Source organism: Schistocerca americana, chromosome 1, assembly GCF_021461395.2.
Source record: "Schistocerca americana isolate TAMUIC-IGC-003095 chromosome 1, iqSchAmer2.1, whole genome shotgun sequence".
Classification (NCBI taxonomy): Eukaryota; Metazoa; Arthropoda; class Insecta; order Orthoptera; family Acrididae; genus Schistocerca; species Schistocerca americana.
In genome coordinates, this window is record NC_060119.1 from 213,096,061 (window position 1) to 213,114,141 (window position 18,081).

The window sequence follows — 18,081 nt, forward strand, 5'->3', positions numbered from 1 at the left end:
ATATCATTTTAGGTGAAAAATAGAAATTACACTATTAAAATTAGCATAGTTGCAGCTAGACTGTAATAATAGTTATAAAAAGAATGATACACGTAGAGACTGATATACAAAAATGTGAAAATCACCGAAGAAAAATTCTAATTTTTTAGCTTCTTAGAATTAGAACGTTAGAAAACGACTAATCTCTGGGTGGTGCACTACAACTTTAGAAACTGCTATTCATTTTAATGTCTTCAAAAGTTTATCCCAACAACAGTGGTCAAAAATTTCAGAGAGAAATCACTGTTATTCAATTGTAAAGCGCAGTAGATCTTCATTGTTTTCAGTACGAGTTTCGTTTAGGCAGAAAATCATCTTCATGTCCCATTGCAAGTAGTGTTGAGATGGCAATATTACCCATATCTAGTTTTGATCAAACTAACCACATGATTTTATCCATTCCAATAGACTACATAGAATTTTTGAGCACATCGTCTAAGAATTGTGAGAATTATTCTGAAAGCTAATAAACAATTTTTTTTTCATTCAAACTCTGTTCCAAAATTTTTTATTGTCATATGTTTTTAATAGTTCCTAAAGATTTATAGAAAATTTGTAGTGAGATTATGTTGTTATTAATGCGAATAGAAAGCATTTATAATTTTCAATGCAATGGATCTGCAGCTGCGATGAATTTTTTGAAAGATTTCGCGATGCCTTCAGCGGCCAGTCTCTTTATTTCATGTACGGTTGTACAATTTCGGCCTTAGGTCATTTTCAAGTATGGTATGAATGATTTTAGTAGTAAATAATGCCATGTATCTCGTTGCTCCTATGACTCCATGTTATGCCCATAAAATAAATCCGATATGTTTTATGCTATTTTAGGAGCACGTTACTTTCGAGCAGTTGTTGCAAAGCTCCTCCAGGAGCTTCATCGAGAATTTTAAAAATGTGTGTCAGGAAGTCGTTTCTGAAAGTACTTGTATGGAATGTAGCCATGTATGGAAGTGAAACATGGACGATAAGGAGTTTAGACAAGAAGAGAATAGAAGCTTTCCAAATGTGGTGCTACAGAAGAATGCTGAAGATTAGATGGGTAGATACAATAAATAATGAGGAGGTATTGAGTATAATTGGGGAGAAGAGGAGTTTGCGGCACAACCTGACCAGAAGAAGGGATCGGTTGGTAGGACATGTTCTGAGGCATCAAGGGATTACCAATTTAATACTGGAGGGCAGCGTGGAGGGTAAAAATCGTAGAGGGAGACCAAGAGATGAATATACTAAGCAGATTCAGAAGGATGTAGGCTGCAGTAGGTACTGGGAGATGAAGAAGCTTGCACAGGATAGAGTAGCATGGAGAGCTGCATCAAACCAGTCTCAGCAACACCCGACTTATTTCGACTACATTCCCTAATCCTCGTTTTGCTTTTGTTGATGTTCACCTTAGAACCTCCTTTCAAGACACTGTCTATTCCGTTCAACTGCTCTTCCAAGTCCTATGCTGTCTCTGACAGAATTACAATGTCATCGGCAAACCTCAAAGTTTTTATTTCTTCTCCAAGGATTTTAATTCATACTCCGAATTTTTCTTTTGTTTCCTTTACAGCTTGCTCAATATACAGATTGAATAACATCGGGGAGAGGCTACAACCCTGTCTCACACCTTTCCCAACCACTGCTTCCCTTTCGTGCCCCTCGACTCTTATAACTGCCATCTGGTTTCTGTACAAATTGTAAATAGCCTTTCGCTCCCTGTATTTTACCCCTGCCACCTTCAGAATTTGAAAGAGAGTATTCCAATCAACATTGTCAAAAGCTTTCTCTAAGTCTACAAATGCTAGAAACGTAGGTTTGTCTTTCCTCAATCTTTCTTCTAAGATAAGTCGTATTGCCTCACAGGTTCGAACATTTCTACGGAATCCAAACTGATCTTCCCTGAGGTCGGCTTCTATCAGTTTTTCCCTTCGTCTGTGAAGAATTCGTGTTAGTATTTTGCAGCTGTGACTTATTAAACTGATAGTTCGGTAATTTTCACATCTGTCAACACCTGCTTTCTTTGGGATTGGAATTATTATATTCTTCTTGAAGTCTGAGGGTATTTCGCCTGTCTCATACATCTTGCCCACCAGATGGTAGAGTTTTGTCAGGACTGGCTCTCGCAAGGCTGTCAGTAGTTCTAATGGAATGTTGTCTACTCCGGGGACCTTTCTGCTTTCCCTTCTTTGCTTGCAAGTGGCTCTCCTTTCTCCAAAGCTCTCTTTAGTTTCCTGTAGGCAGTATCTATCTTACCCCTAGTGAGATAAGCCTCTACATCCTTACCTTTGTCCTCTAGCCATCCCTGCTTAGCCATTTTGCACTTCCTGTCGATATCATTTTTGAGATGTTTGTATTCCTTTTTGCCTGCTTTATTTGCTGCATTTTTATATTTTCTCCTTTCATCAATTAAATTCAATATTTCTTCTGTTACCCAAGGGTTTCTACTAGCCCTCGTCTTTTTACCTATTTGATCCTCTGCTGCCTTCACTATTTCATCCCTCAAAGCTACCCATTCTTCTTCTACTGTATTTCTTTCCCCCATTCTTGTCAATTGTTCCCTTATGCTCTCCCTGAAACTCTGTACAACCTCTGGTTTAGTCAGTTTATCCAGGTCCCATCTCCTTAAATTCCCACCTTTTTGAAGTTTCTTCAGTTTCAACCTAGAGTTCATAACCAATAGATTGTGGCCAGAGTCCACATCTGCCCATGGAAATGTCTTACAATTTAAAACCTGGTTCCTAAATCTCTGTCTTACCATTATATAATCTATCTGAAACCTGTCAGTATCTCCAGGCTTCTTCCATGTATACAACCTTCTTTTATGATTCTTGAACCAAGTGTTAGCTATGATTAAGTTATGCTCTGTGCAAAATTCTACCAGGCGGCTTCCTCTTTCATTTCTTAGCCCCAATCCATATTCACCTACTACGTTTCCTTCTCTCCCTTTTCCTACTCTCGAATTCCAGTCACCCATGACTATTAAATTTTCGTCTCCCTTCACTACCTGAATAATTTCTTTTATATCATACATTTCATCTGCAGAGCTAGTTGGCATATAAACTTGTACTACTGTAGTAGACGTGGGCTTCGTGTCTATCTTGGCCACAATACTACGTTCACTATGCTGTTTGTAGTGGCTTACCCGTACTCCTATTTTTTATTCATTATTAAACCTACTCCTACATTACCCCTATTTGATTTTGTATTTATAACCCTGTATTCACCTGACCAAAAGTCTTGTTCCTCCTGTCACCGAACTTCTCTAATTCCCACTATAACTTTAACCTATCCATTTCCCTTTCTAAATTTTCTAACCTACCTGCTCGATTAAGGGATCTGACATTCCACGCTCCGATCCGTAGAACGCCAGTTTTCTTTCTCCTGATAACGACGTCCTCTTCAGCAGTCCCCGCCCGGAGATCCGAATGGGGGACTATTTTACCTCCGGAATATTTTACCCAAGAGGATGCCATCATCATTTAAACATACAGTAAAGCTGCATGCCCTCGGGTGGCTCCAAACTGTACACAACACAAAAATAGCTGGCGCGCTGCACTCCAAAGGGATGCGATTAGGTTCGATTAGGAAGGAGCTCCACACGGTCCTTAGAGAAGGGTTAAAACTTCCGGTGATATTAGCAGTGTCAAATGTCGTCAAGAACGTTGTCCTACTGCTCGTCGTACGATAAGCTGTCGTTTTCGACCGCGAAATCTGTCAAATCAACGCCCCAAGAAAAGGGGAGATCAGACTGATGCCATTTATGCCACCCCCTGAGGCTCTGCTGTGTCGATTCCGAGCGGCGGTATGTGTGAAATGTTTTCCTCGGCCGCCCACAAGAAAACGGAGTGACTCCAATGCTGAGCGTTGCGGTTCTGACCTCCATCGCAGAGGCGTCAAAAGAAGGTTTGAAATGTGCGTAAGAGGCCACTGACGACCTTCCCATCGTGTGGCTTGGAGCAGAATTGATGCGAAATTTGTTGTCAAGTGACGTCATTAACCCACTCTCTGGCACTCTTTTTCGCAAATGTCGACACCTTGTTTGAAGCGTCTCCTTGGTCGACTGTGAGGTCTCTGGGCGCCATGCTTTTGCCCCGATACAGAGATAGGATGTAGGCATCTTTGAGCCAAATTTCAAACTTCTGAGACAATTTCAGAGTTTCAAAAGCTGATCCTTTAACTCTGTTGCACAATAGTTGCCTGATATGTCGTATCTACATCTACATCCACGTCTACATCCGTACTCCGCAAGGCACCTGACGGTGTGTGGCGGAGGGTACCTTGAGTATCTCTATCAGTTCTCCCTTCTATTCCAGTCTCGTATTATTCGTGGAAAGAAAGATTGTCGGTATGCCTCTGTGTGGGCTCTAATCTCTCTTTTATCCTCATGGTCTTTTCGCGAGATATACGCAGGAGGGAGCAATATACTGCTTGACTCCTCGGTGAAGGTATGTTCTCGAAACTTCAACAAAAGCCCGTACCGAGCTACTGAGCGTCTCTCCTGCGGAGTCTTCCACTGGAGTTTATTTATCGTCTCCGAAATGCTTTCGCTATTACTAAATGATCCTGTAACGAAGCGCGCTGCTCTCCGTTGGATCTTCTCTATCTCTTCTATCAACCCTATCTGGTACGGATGCCACACTGGTGAGCAATATTCAAGCGGTTGGCGAATAAGTATACTGTAACCTACTTCCTTTGTTTTCGGATTGCATTTCCTTAGGATTCTTCCAATGAATCTCAGTCTGGCATCTGCTTTACCGTCGATCAACTTTATATGATCATTCCATTTTAAATCACTCCTAATGCCTACTCCCAGATAATTTATGGAATTAACTGCTTCCACTTGCTGACCTGCTACATTGTAGCTAAATGATAAGGGATCTTTCTTTCTGTATATTCGCAGCACATTACACTTGTCTACACTGAGATTCAATTGCCATTCCCTGCACCATGCGTCAGTTCGTTGCAGATCCTTCTCCATTTCAGTACAATTTTCCATTGTTACAACCTCTCGATATACTACAGCATCATCCGCAAAAAGCCTCAGTGAACTTCCGATGTTATCCACAAGGTCATTTATGTATATTGTGAATAGCAACGGTCCTACGACACTCCTCTGCTGCACACCTGAAATCACACTTATTTCGGAAGACTTCTCTCCATTGAGAATGACATGCTGCGTTCTATTTACAGCATCGTGATGGTCGCATCCGTGTTTGGCGACATCGCGGTGAACGCACATTGGAAGGGTGTATTCGTCATCGCCATACTGGCATATGACCCGGCGTGATCGTGTGGGGTGCCATTGGTTACACGTCTCGGTCACCTCTTGCTCGCATTGACAGCACTTTGAACAGTGGACGTTACATTTCAGATGTGTTACGACCCGTGGCTCTACCCTTCATTCGATCCCTGCGAAACCCTACATTTCAGCAGGATAATTCACGACCGCATGTTGCAGGTCCTGTACGAGCCTTTCTGGATACAGAAAATGTTCGACTGCTGCCCTGGCCAGCACATTCTCCAGATCTCTCACCAACTGAAAACGTCTGGTCAACGGTGGCCGAGCAACTTGCTCGTTACAATACGCCAGTCACTACTCTTTATGAACTGTGGTATCGTGTTGAAGCTGCATGGACAACTGTACCAGTACACGCCATCCAAGCTCTGTTTGACTCAATGCCCAGGCGTATCAAGGCCGTTATTACGGCCATAGGTGGTTGTTCTGGGTACTGACTTCTCAGGATATATGCACCCAAATTGCGCGAAAATGTAATCACATGTCAGTTCTAGTATAATATATTTGTTCAATGAATACGTGTTTATCATCTTCATTTCTTCTTGGTGTAGCAATTTTAATGGCCAGTAGTGTAATACTAACTAGAGTTTAACGTTTTGGCGCCCTTGCTCCTAACACAGCAGCCAATCACAGAGCAGTAGCATTATGCAGGCGGTCTTTCTCACGGGAATGGTACCGAATCTAAGATCTGTCACAGGTGCCTCACACCACATTTAGTCATCTATACAGGGTGTTACAAAAAGGTACGGCCAATCTTTCAGGAGACATTCCTCACACACAAAGAAAGAAGATATGTTATATGGACATGTGTCCGGAAACGCTTAATTTCCATGTTAGAGCTCATTTTAGTTTCGTCAGTATGTACTGTACTTCCTCGATTCACCGCCAGTTGGCCCAATTGAAGGAAGGTAATGTTGACTTCGGTGCTTGTGTTGACATGCGACTCATTGCTCTACAGTACTAGCATCAAGCACATCAGTACGTAGCATCAACAGGTTAGTGTTCATCACGAACGTGGTTTTGCAGTCAGTGCAATGTTTACAAATGCGGAGTTGGCAGATGCCAATCTGATGTATGGATTAGCACGAGACAATAGCCGCGGCGCGGTACGTTTGTATCGAGACAGATTTCCAGAACGAAGGTGTCCCGACAGGAAGACGTTCGAAGCAATTGATCGGCATCTTAGGGAGCACGGAACCTTCCAGCCTATGACTCGCGACTGGGGAAGACTTAGAACGACGAGGACACCTGCAATGGACGAGGCAGTTGACGATAACCCTAATGTCAGCGTCAGAGAAGTTGCTGCTGTACAAGGTAACGTTGACCACGTCACTGTATGGAGAGTGCTACGGGAGAACCAGTTGTTTCCGTCCCATGTATAGCGTGTGCAGGCACTATCAGCAGCTGATTGGCCTCCACGGGTACACTTCTGCGAATGGTTCATCCAACAATGTGTCAATCCTCATTTCAGTGCAAATGTTCTCTTTAAGGATGAGGCTTCATTCCAACGTGGTCAAATTGTAAATTTTCACAATCAACATGTTGGGCTGACGAGAATCCGCACGCAATTGTGCAATCACGTCATCAACACAGATTTTCTGCGAACGTTTGGGCAGGCATTGTTGGTGATGTCTTGATTGGGCCCCATGTTCTTCCACCTACGCTCAATGGAGCACGTTATCACGATTTCATACGGGATACTCTACCTGTGCTGCTAGAACATGTGCGTTTACAAGTACGACACAACATGTGGTTCATGCACGATGGAGCTCCTGCACATTTCAGTCGAAGTGTTCGTACGCTTCTCAACAACAGATTCGGTGACCGATGGATTGGTAGAGACGGACCAATTCCATGGCCTCCACGCCGGCCGAAGTGGCCGTGCGGTTAAAGGCGCTGCAGTCTGGAACCGCAAGACCGCTACGGTCGCAGGTTCGAATCCTGCCTCGGGCATGGATGTTTGTGATGCTCTTAGGTTAGTTAGGTTTAACTAGCTCTAAGTTCTAGGGGACTAATAACCTCAGCAGTTGAGTCCCATAGTGCTCAGAGCCATTTGAACCATGGCCTCCACGCTCTCCTGACCTCAACCCTCTTGACTTTCATTTATGAGGGCATTTGAAAGGTCTTATCTACGCAACCCCGGTACCAAATGTAGGGACTCTTCGTGCTCGTATTGTGGACGGCTGTGATACAATACGCAATTCTCCAGGGCTGCATCAGCGCATCAGGGATTCCATGCGACGGAGGGTGGATGCATGTATCCTCGCTAACGGAGGACATTTTGAACATTTACGCTGGTACGTTCTGTTGCTGTGTGTTTCCATTCCATGATTAATGTGATTTGAAGAGAAGTAATAAAATGAGCTCTAACATGGAAAGTAAGCGTTACCGGACACATGTCCACATAACAGATTTTCTTTCTTTGTGTGTGAGGAATGTTTCCTGAAAGTTTGGCCGTACCTTTTTGTAACACCCTGTATACTTCTTGCATCTCCACTGCTCTGGGAACAGCTTCTTGGAGCCTAATGTGGTAGCTGACTAAGCCAGAAATATTACATGCTTCTGAGATGTGTTGACTGGCATTGAGTTCCTGGAGCTGGCTGGGTTCTTGCAGGTGGGTGCCACTAGTCTCCTACCTACGGTTGGCAGCACGCTGCGACTCGACCTGGGCGGCGTGCTCCTGGGGGCGGCGCTGGGCTTCGGCGTGGTGCTGTTGCTGCCCAAGCTGCTGCACGTGCTCGACGTCCAGCCGCACTCCTACCACGGCTACGACGGCGGCTACCACAGGAGTGAGTAGCCAGCCCGCCACCGTCTCCCACAATGTCACTGCCCTCACTGCCCGTGGGCTGGGCTCACGCCTCTACACTCTCTTTAAGAACTTCTTGTTCTTCGACCGTTTATCGTGGGTCAGTGCTGCATTGTGTAGCGACCCTATTTTCTATCCCGACTTCCGTACCTTGCATGAAAGGAATGCTAATTTATCTATACATTGACTGGTATTGAGGGGTTTTGTTTTATCCCGGCTAGTTCTTAAATTAACCCCAGTGAGTCACTACACGTATTGTCTTTCCAGTTCTGAAGGAAAAAGCCAAAAGTAAATTAATACTAGTGTTTTCAATCGATTCTCTTTCACTTGTTTCAGTTACTAGTCTGCAGTTTATTCTTGGTGAAAATCACGTAACCTAATTATTTATGAACCTAAATCGAAGTAAAGTTCAAGACGAATAGTCAGTTTCAAATTAACACGTTATTTTATTTAACAATAATTATTAATAAATCAGTTCATTCACACGATCGCATTCAAAGGGTTTCTTTGAATATGCATCTAATCTGGAATCCCGTCAATATCAGAGATACTAAACAATGTTCTGTCACTTTCGATAAAAAGATAGTTCCCGTTTAATACCCATAAACTGTCGCGTGAAGTAAAGCTTTTCCACTATCACAATACAAAGTCCGAATCTGTCCAAAAATCGTTAATTCCGTAAAATATTTAAATCTTCACACTAAGTGACGTTAAAGTCAGAGAGATTATTGATCACCTCTCCGTTCCTCTCTTATGACAAAAGTTCTAATTATGATCTGAAATTAATGCTTCCCAAAAAAAACAATCTCGTCGCGATTTATTCTTGCGCCCTGGTTTAATAAAGCTCCTATTGTTGCTTCCTAAAGCTGTACGTCCTAATTGACTTCGAACAGACTAGAGGATAGAGACTGGAGTATCATAATTGCATTGTATGTCTATTTATACTTTAGTAAACGCTATCTTTAATGTTCAAGACCTATGTTCTGTGACTATAATATTGATTTTATCATATATAAGAATAACTAATAATTTAACCATTTCTATCGTTTTTCCCCCCTCTCATGCTTCCAAAATTTATGATTAAAATTCTTTTCTTTTTCTATTATTTTTCTACTATAGATTTCCCTCTATTTGTCTCTTATTTCTATTTCGTAAATTACTACTTCTGGAGGGACTTTTGACATTTTCTGAATTTATATTTTGAGGACATGGGAGCTAATTTGGGAGGTATTTTGGTTTATTAACACCGAGACGCGTTGTAGGTGTTACAATTGCCACAATAGATGTCAGGTGCCTTTCTTTTTCCTTTTTTGTTATTTTATCCCTCTTCGCCCCAAATGGGCTTTCTGTTGGATGAACAGCCAGTGAGGTTTCCACGTTAGCAGCCGATCAACTATTAGTACAGTCAACCTGCTCTTCAGTCAACTGACAAGTAAACTAAATGGAATGATAAACACTAAACGGAAAGGTGAGATACTGACAGTGAATTTAAAAAATTGTTTAAAGTGAAAAGAAATTAAAAGTTTTTATGCACACACCAAAAAAAAGTTTTGCATTTCCTCGATTCCGAGAGTTTCGGAATCTGTACACAAAACTAGAATAGAGATCAATATAAACATCATTTCCACCCTCTTTATTGCTCATGAAAACCACACATTGCACGTTGACCCACCAAAAAATGTTCAAATGTGGGTGAAATCTTATAGTACTTAACTACTAAGGTCATCAGTCCCTAAGCTTACACACTACTTAACCTAAATTATCCTAAGGACAAACACACACACCTATGCCTGAGGGAGGACTCGAACCTCCGCCGGGACCAGTCGCACAGTCCATGACTGCAGCGCCCAAGACCGCTCGGCTAATCCCGCGCGGCGTTGTACCACCATACAGCGAGACCTTCAGAGGTGCTGGTACAGATTGCTGTACACACTGGTACCTCTAATACCCAGTAGCACGTCCTCTTGCATTGATGAATGCCTGTATTTGTCGTGGCATACTATTCACAAGTTCATCAAAGCACTGTTGGTCAAAATTGTCCCACTCCTCAACGGCGATTCGGCGTATCCTTCAGAGTGGTTGGTGGATCACGTAGTCCATAAATAGCCTTTCTCAATCTATCCCAGGCGTGTTCGATAGGGTTCATGTCTGGAGAACATGATAGCCACTCTAGTCAAGCGATGTCGTTATTCTAAAGGAAGTCATTCACAAGATTTACACAATTGGGGCGCGAATTGTCGTCCATGAAGACGAATACCCGCCAGTATTCTGCCGATATGGTTACACTATCGGTCGGAGAATGGCATTCACGCAATGTACAGCCGTTACAGCGCCTTGTATGACCACCAGCGGCGTACGTCGGCCCCATATAATGCTACCCCAAAGCAGCAGGGAACCTTGCTGCACTCGCTGTACAGTGTGTTTAAGGCGTTCAGGCTAACCGGGTTCCTTCCCTCCAAACACGTCTCCGACGATTGCCTGGTTGAAGGCATATGCGAAACTCATCGGTGAAGAGAACGTGACGCCAGTCCTGAGCGGTCCATTCGGCATGTTGTTGGGTCCATCTGTACCGCGCTGCGTCGTGTCGTGTTCGCAAAGATGGACCTCGCCATGGACGTCGGAAGTGAAGTTGCGCATCATGCAGCCCATTGCGCACAGTTTGGGTCGTAACACGATGTCCTGCGACTGCACGAAAAGCATTATTCAGCATGGTGGCGTTGCTGCCAGGGTTCCTCCATGCCATAATCCATAGGTAGCGTTCATCCACTGCAGTACTAGCCCTTGGATGGCCTGAGCGAGGCATGCCATCGACAGTTCCTGTCTCTCTGTATCTCCTCCATGTCCGAACAACATCGCTTTGGTTCATTCCGGGAAGCCTGGACACTTCCCTTGTTGAGAGCCCTTCCTGGCTCAAAGTAACAATGCGGACGAAATCGAACCGCAGTATTGACCGTCTAGGCATAGTCGAACTACAGATAACACGAGCCGTGTACCTCCTTCCTGGTGGAATGACTGGAACTGATCGGCTGTCGGACGCCCTCCGTCTAGTAGACGCTGCTTATGCATGGTTGTTTACATCTTTGGGCGGGTTTAGTGACATCTCTGAACACTTAAAGGGACTGTGCCTGTAATACAATATCTACAGTCAACGTCTGTCTTCAGGAGTTCTGGGAACTGGGGTGATGCAAAACTTTTTTTGATGTGTGTAGTAAGAGACATGACTTCCTTCGCTTTTAGTTAAAAACAATAGTAACAAAAGGTAAAAGCTGAACACAATAAGAGTACATTTAAAAATATGATGCAGAACACTGATGTAACATGAAGCACTTCAATGGCACTAAAAGTTGAAGGACCCGCCCTAGAATAGGTAGTCTGTTGGTGAAGGGGGAAAGGTTGGTCATTGAGGATGGCAGAGGGGTGGTCGTATAAGGATGGAGGACTAGTGCGTAGTACCAATGGGACAGGAGTGGCTCCTTCGATACAAGAGCAGTTGGAATAGAGGGAATATCGGTGAGGCTAAAATCTAGTGGGAAAAATGGAGGTAGGGAAGTAAGGGTGAAAGGGAAAAAAGAGGGTAGGGAAATATGGGGAACACAGAGAGAGGAAACGAGACCTTTAGAGTTGGAAAGCTTCGAATTTGTTTAAATTTGATAGGATGGATAACTGTAGGAACAGATTTCATGTTCTGGGAGGGGAAGACATTTGAAGTGTCTTTGGGAGAGTATGTGGAGGGTGCATTTGTGTAGGGTAGGTGGAAGGTACTGGTAGAGCGGTGGCAGCATACAACGATTGGAAAATAGAGAGCAAACTATGGGATTATTGAAATTATTTGCAGATGGTATAGGTTGTTCAGAGGTGTTCAGTGTGAGTGGGGAGAAGCGAGAATTTAATGATTTGCTAAAGGATCCTTGTGGGGGCAGGTAATCGGATGTGGAAAGCGAGACAAAGTTCTCTGCGTTCAAGGATATGGAGGGACTTAACTTGGGGGGGGGGGGGGGGGGGGGGTCTGATATCAGTACAACATTTGCATAGCAAAGGATGGGCTGATCAAGGTTCTGTAGGTGTGAAGGACAGTCGAGCGATGCAATCCCCAAGTTCGACCAGTTAGTAGTTTTAGAAGTTCTGCGCTTTCTGTTAGAAAATTAGTAGGTGAAGTTTCAACATTAGTTCCAGACCGAGCGAGGTGGCGCAGTGGCTAGCACACTGGGCTCACATTAGGGAGGACGACGGTTCAATCCCGCGTCTGGCCACTCTGATTTAGGTTTTCCGTGATTTCTCTAAATCACCCCAGGCAGATGCCAGGATGGTTCCTTTGCAAGGGCACGACCGAATTCCTTCCCCGTTCTTCCCTAACACGTTGAGATTGATGACCTCGCTGCCTGGTCTCCTTCCCCAAAAACAACACAACAACATTAGGTCCAGGTCGATGCTTAGTCCAAGTAGGATGGTCATAAATCCGAAGTTAGAAGCCACGGAGACAGAATGTGTGGATGGTGGATCCTATAATTGGAATGGTTGGAACGCCACACGTCAAGAGTGTCAGCACTGTGCAGTCTATAACCTCCTAGCTCCAATAGAATTGGAGATACGGGAAAAAACATGTTATCCAGCCTCTGTCATGTGGAATGTCTTACATAATAAGCATCTTGTATGGGAACAGTATTGGTGTGCCACATCAACCTGATTTGCAGGACAGCCTAAATTTCAGGGTCAAAAAATTGGTTTTCTGGCTCCAACATGTAGTGTGGCCTGCGTTACAAATGTGTTGTTTCAGAGTACTACGGGCCTGCTCTGTATGGTGGCCTTTACATCAGAGACAAATAAATAATTTTCAGGCCCCTGATGTGCAGCATGCCCTCTCTCACAAGCATGTTGTGGGAAAAGTTCTGACCGACTTTAGCCAACTGTATTGTGGGGGCAATCAAATGAACGCAGTTTATCAGTTTGTAATTTGTGCTTTACTTGTAGCGTTTCGAAATAAACATACTCTTAGACATTAGCAGCGTTGTAACATTGGCATGTCTGCACTTGTTCATAAGTCGTATCAGAGAAATTATTGTTTTCCTGGTTACACACGGAGGTAAACTGATTGAAGTGAATTTGGAGAGATTGTTGTGATTTCTGTAATATAGGATAGAGGGTAAGGAAAGCGATGTCATGAGCCTACTGAAGGAGGTGGATTGATTTAGTTGGTTTGGCCATATCAGGAGTGTAGAGGAGATAAAGGAGAGGAGGATGGAGTTTTGGGCCACGCCTGCAATAGGATGGTGTTGTTGTTGATGATAAAGGATGGGTCATTTGAGAGGAAGGATGCAATAAGGCTGATAAGTTAATTATAACTGTATATGTCTGGAGTTTGAAGAGGAGACCAGAATGTCATACACATTTGTAGGCTTTTTCTAGGTCAGGGGAGATGAAGATAGTGGATTTTGAGGTGCAGGAGCTGCTCATCACAGGAGAAGGTGGGAGAAAGCCACACTGTTTATTGAGAAAGGGGCGGTGTAGGTTCAGGTGTTGGTTAATGCATCTGGGTAGGATGGATTCGAAGACCTCGGTAATAGTGAGGTAAGACAGATGGGACGGTAGGAGGAGGTATCAGTATGGGGTTTGTACAGCTTGAGGAAAAGTACGATTTTGGAGGTTTTCCATAGTTAGGATAGTATCCTGTGGAGAGGATAGTGGTTTAAAGGGTTGCAAGGGTGACTGGAAAGGAGATACGGCATTCTTTAAGATGTTGATATGTAATGCAGTCGTTGCTAGGGAATGTTTTGTGTTTTCTGTAAAGTATTTGTTTTATGTTGTGAGCTGTTGGGTGTTCAATTCAGTTTGTGGTATGTTGCCCAAGTACTGGAAGCGGGGAGCCAGAGATAGGATTGTAGTATCTGTGTTGGTATTTCTGTATTCATGGATGGTAGGGAAGGGGGAGTAATCAAAGTGAGGGTCGTTGGGGATTGAGAAGATGTCAAAAAGAGAGTATGAAAAGTGGTTAGCTTTGCTCAAGTTGTCAGGAAAGGGACAATTGTTGTGGAGGAATGGGCAGTAGCCGGCCGGCGTGGCCGTGCGGTTCTAGGCGCTACAGTCTGGAACCGAGCGACCGCTACGGTCGCAAGTTCGAATCCTGCCTCGGGGATGGATGTGTGTGATGTCCTTAGGTTAGTTAGGTTTAATTATAAGTTCTAGGCGACTGATGACCTCAGAAGTTAAGTCGCATAGTGCTCAGAGCCATTTTGAATGGGTAGTGAAGGATGGAGTGACTGTCAGATAGTTAATGGAATGTTTTGCAGTACTTGGAAGAGTTAATGGGGAATGTGGCGTTGAATTTAGTGCACGTCAGGCGCCAGTCCCGGTGATTTTCAGCGTTGAGTAAATTACTGAAGTGTCTCTGTATTTGCCACTGGAGTACGAGTGTATCCCAGTCAGAAGCTGCAGGCTTCTCAGAGAAGGAATAGGACTTGTGGGCAGGAGACTGGGATAAAAAGATATATGATCTTAGTAGGGATGTGGGCAGTCATAATGCCCGACAAGGAGTGCTGCAGGAAGTTCGTGGCATGGGGAGCATAGTCATGTTGCTGGAAGATTAGGGGGTGGCTTCCAATCTGGGCATCTATGGATTCTCGGTAGGCATTTCAGTTGGTGCAGGAGTAGTGGTGGATAACTACAGGACAAAAATGGGATGGGTGCTTGGGCATAAGGTAGTGTGTACGAGGTAGTGATTAGGATAGGTAGGTGTCACTTCCAGTGGTATGGAGGACTTCTACACTGAGCCATTCAAGGAGGTTGGAGATGCTGGGATGACACGTGGGGTGGTGTTGCTTTCAGAATAGTTGTGCTGTAAGATGGAGACAGTGTCATCTTGGAGGGGGTGGTAAATTGACGCCACCGCTGGAGTTCTGCAGGAGATCGATTTTGAAATCAGTGACAATAATATAGGTGGAAAAGGTACAATATATGTGGGTGAGAAAATCGTAGGGGATGGGATGTTTTTGCTTACTTTGGCTGCCAAAGTGAAATGGGTTGCTAGCAGTGCTCAATAATGATTATAGGCGTGGATAGCAATATGTGAGTACTAAAAGAAACCCCTTGGCTTCATAATAGATACATAATTATTTTAGAATTGACTATATTCAACAAAGACAGCACTCTAAATATAATTTTTGTTTCAGTTTTTACAATGTTTTGGAGAAACACTGCAATTTTACTGGTGGGTCTGCTTCTTGTGACATCTCGTGGTCAGTTTCACATTGCAGAGGGTTGTCCAGGTGCTTTTAGTCACTTAGTGTTCAGTGAGTGGCCAAAGCTCATAGGAAGGCGATAAATTTGATGTTAATAGCGTGTCTCTCCTCGGTGAGCCTTCAAAACTGCAATAAGACGTCGATATACGGGCTCTACGAGGTATTGAACTTGTTTTGGAGAGATCTTGCAGTTCCACCTAGAATCGTTCTTGTGTAACTGATGCTGAATTCATCGAGCATACACAGGCATCGGCAACAAGAAATAAAAGCTCAATTGGGATCAGACAGGGTCACCTGCAGGTCCAAACTAACCATGATCGTAAGTTCAATGGACTGTTCATGATGCAATCTTCGTGAAGCCAAAGAGCGACGACATGTCGCATTATTCTGTCGAAATGTGACATATTACTAGCTACTCTAATGCAAGAAAGGGATGCAAATGGTCAGCAATAATGTCCATATAACGTGCGCCTGTGTGTGGTTCCTACAGCCAAATAGTGATGCCTAACTGCGACCATGTGAACGTAGCTGACCCCATAATTGAGCCACTTTCTGCGTAGAGAACAGAAGTCGTAAAGTAATGCAGCACGTGATACATTCTTGTGTGCACAGCAACTGGATCCAAACGAAACTGAGATTAATTGCAAGTGCAGGATTTGCTTCTGTGGGGTCACAGTCTGCCATTCCCTCTCTCTGCCCAGATATAACTCGCCGTCACCCCCCCCCCCCCCTTTAAAAAAGTACAGATTTGTACGATTTCCGTAACAATAATGTCCACAGCTAGTACGATAGAAGGGAAAAAAATAGTGATCAGCCTTGCTGCCTCTATATTGCAGGGTCTTGGGTTCGATTCCCAGCTGGGGTAGAAATTTTTCATGCGAACATTTCATTTTATCATGTGATAATTAAATATAATAACACAGTAGAGCCCCGTTAAATCGAGCTTATTGGGGGATGAGGCTACCATGAATTACTAAAAACTCGGATAATACGGAAATATCACTAAATCAATGGGCAAATCATGAATAAATGTTTATTGAGCACAATAATGATTAAAAAATAAATAAAAACAATGTAATATATACCTGGGTTATGTGTACATATATGGCTACACATTTACAAGTTGCAAAAATATAATATACATTTTAAAAATTGTCCGTAGCTTTTTGTTTTAAAAAAGAATCTCGCTTTTTAGCAGCAATGTCGCGCCATCTTCTAAGAAGCATGGTCTCAGTTGAAGTAGCTTCCGTTTGCTGCTCTATATAACGTAAGGCCATACCTAGCGCTGCCAAACCCTCGGCGTGAGTGGTCACTGGTACAGTTTCTCCAGGCAATTCCTCGTCGTCACTGTCTTCAGCGGATTTCGCTAACCGTTTCAACAATTGCAAAATCGGTCACTTCAAATTGTTCATCACTGTTCATTCATTCTGAAACATCACTCGCGTTCGCATTTTCACATTCAGTAAGCTTTTTCATCAGTTCTGCCAACTTCATCTATACCATAGGTGTCCCTTTCATTCCGTAAAATCTGGTTCCAAGACTTTTTTAGTGTCTCCGCCTTTATATCAGACCACAAAACGGCTCTCCAGTAAACTACATCTTTTATCGTAGCTTTTTAGAAATTCTTTGATGGTTCCTTCACTTTCTGTTGTTTGTAGAAGCGTGTGAAGCAAACGACGACAATTCCTTTTTTTTTTCAAGCACTGTAAAACGCCTTGGTCCATAGGCTGTATTAAACTCGTCAAGTTAGGGGGTAACAACAATGCACGAATACCACACATAAAAATTATTCCTCATCAGGGTGTGAAGCAGCGTTGTCAAGCGCTAAGATTGCTTTGGAAGGCAAGTACTTTTTCTTTACTTATCCCATGGTCTCTGGAACAAAACCGTTGAAAATCCACTTCTTAAAAATATTTTTGTCCATCCAAGCAGATTTTTGGTGGACTTGTGTAACAGCCAGTGCAGAAGCAGTGATATTTTTTAAATCTCTAGGCTTAGCAGACTTCCCTATTACCAGCAATTTCAGTTTATGGTCTCTTCTTGCATTCGATGCAGCAAGAAGGGGTAACCTCTTTTTACATTTTTTGTAGCCTGGAGCAGCCTTTTCTTCTTTTGAATCTAGAGTTTACACAAGCACAAGTTAGCCCTGTTTCATCGTAGTTATACCATTGGTCAGCAGTAAGGATTTCTTCTTGTATAATTTTTATTTAATTTCTCACAAAATTATGTAACAGTTTGAGAATCCACAGAAAGTTTTTCACCGCAAATTTCAAGCTGCCTTACGCCGTATCACTTCTTCCACCTATCCAACCATCTTGAACTTGCAGTGAAATCGTCTCACCTCCCATTAACTCATTTCTAAAAAGACAGAATACTCCCTGAAAGTAGATTTCCTTTTTGTCTTTGTTGAATAAACCAAACGAACAGTGATTCACTCGTTTTTTCATACTCAGATATCTTCACTCGCAGAATACTCTACGATACTTGTTTGATAAAAACTTCTTAATTTTGTCTCTGTTTCTGCACCAGCTCCAACTGTCACTTCACCAACTCCACAGTCAGCAGCAATTTTTTAATGTCTTTCATTTCTTTAGCCTTTTCAGAGCCTCCAGTTTCACATTCGACGGTACAAATTTTCTCTTACTCCTACCACTCGTAATGATGAATGAATTAAAAAATTAAAAAATACTCAGTACATATGTACAGTACACTATACATACCATACA

The 18,081-nt window shown here is 43.2% G+C and overlaps 1 protein-coding gene across 1 annotated transcript in view; it reads left to right on the top strand.

The window, feature by feature from the left end:
* Nucleotides 1-18,081, top strand: part of LOC124619794 — a 57,591-nt gene that overhangs the window by 20,637 nt on the left and 18,873 nt on the right. The window contains exon 4 of the mRNA XM_047146421.1: nucleotides 7,932-8,106. Coding sequence (XP_047002377.1) covers nucleotides 7,932-8,106 — 175 coding nt within the window. The remainder of the gene's footprint in view (nucleotides 1-7,931; nucleotides 8,107-18,081) is intronic.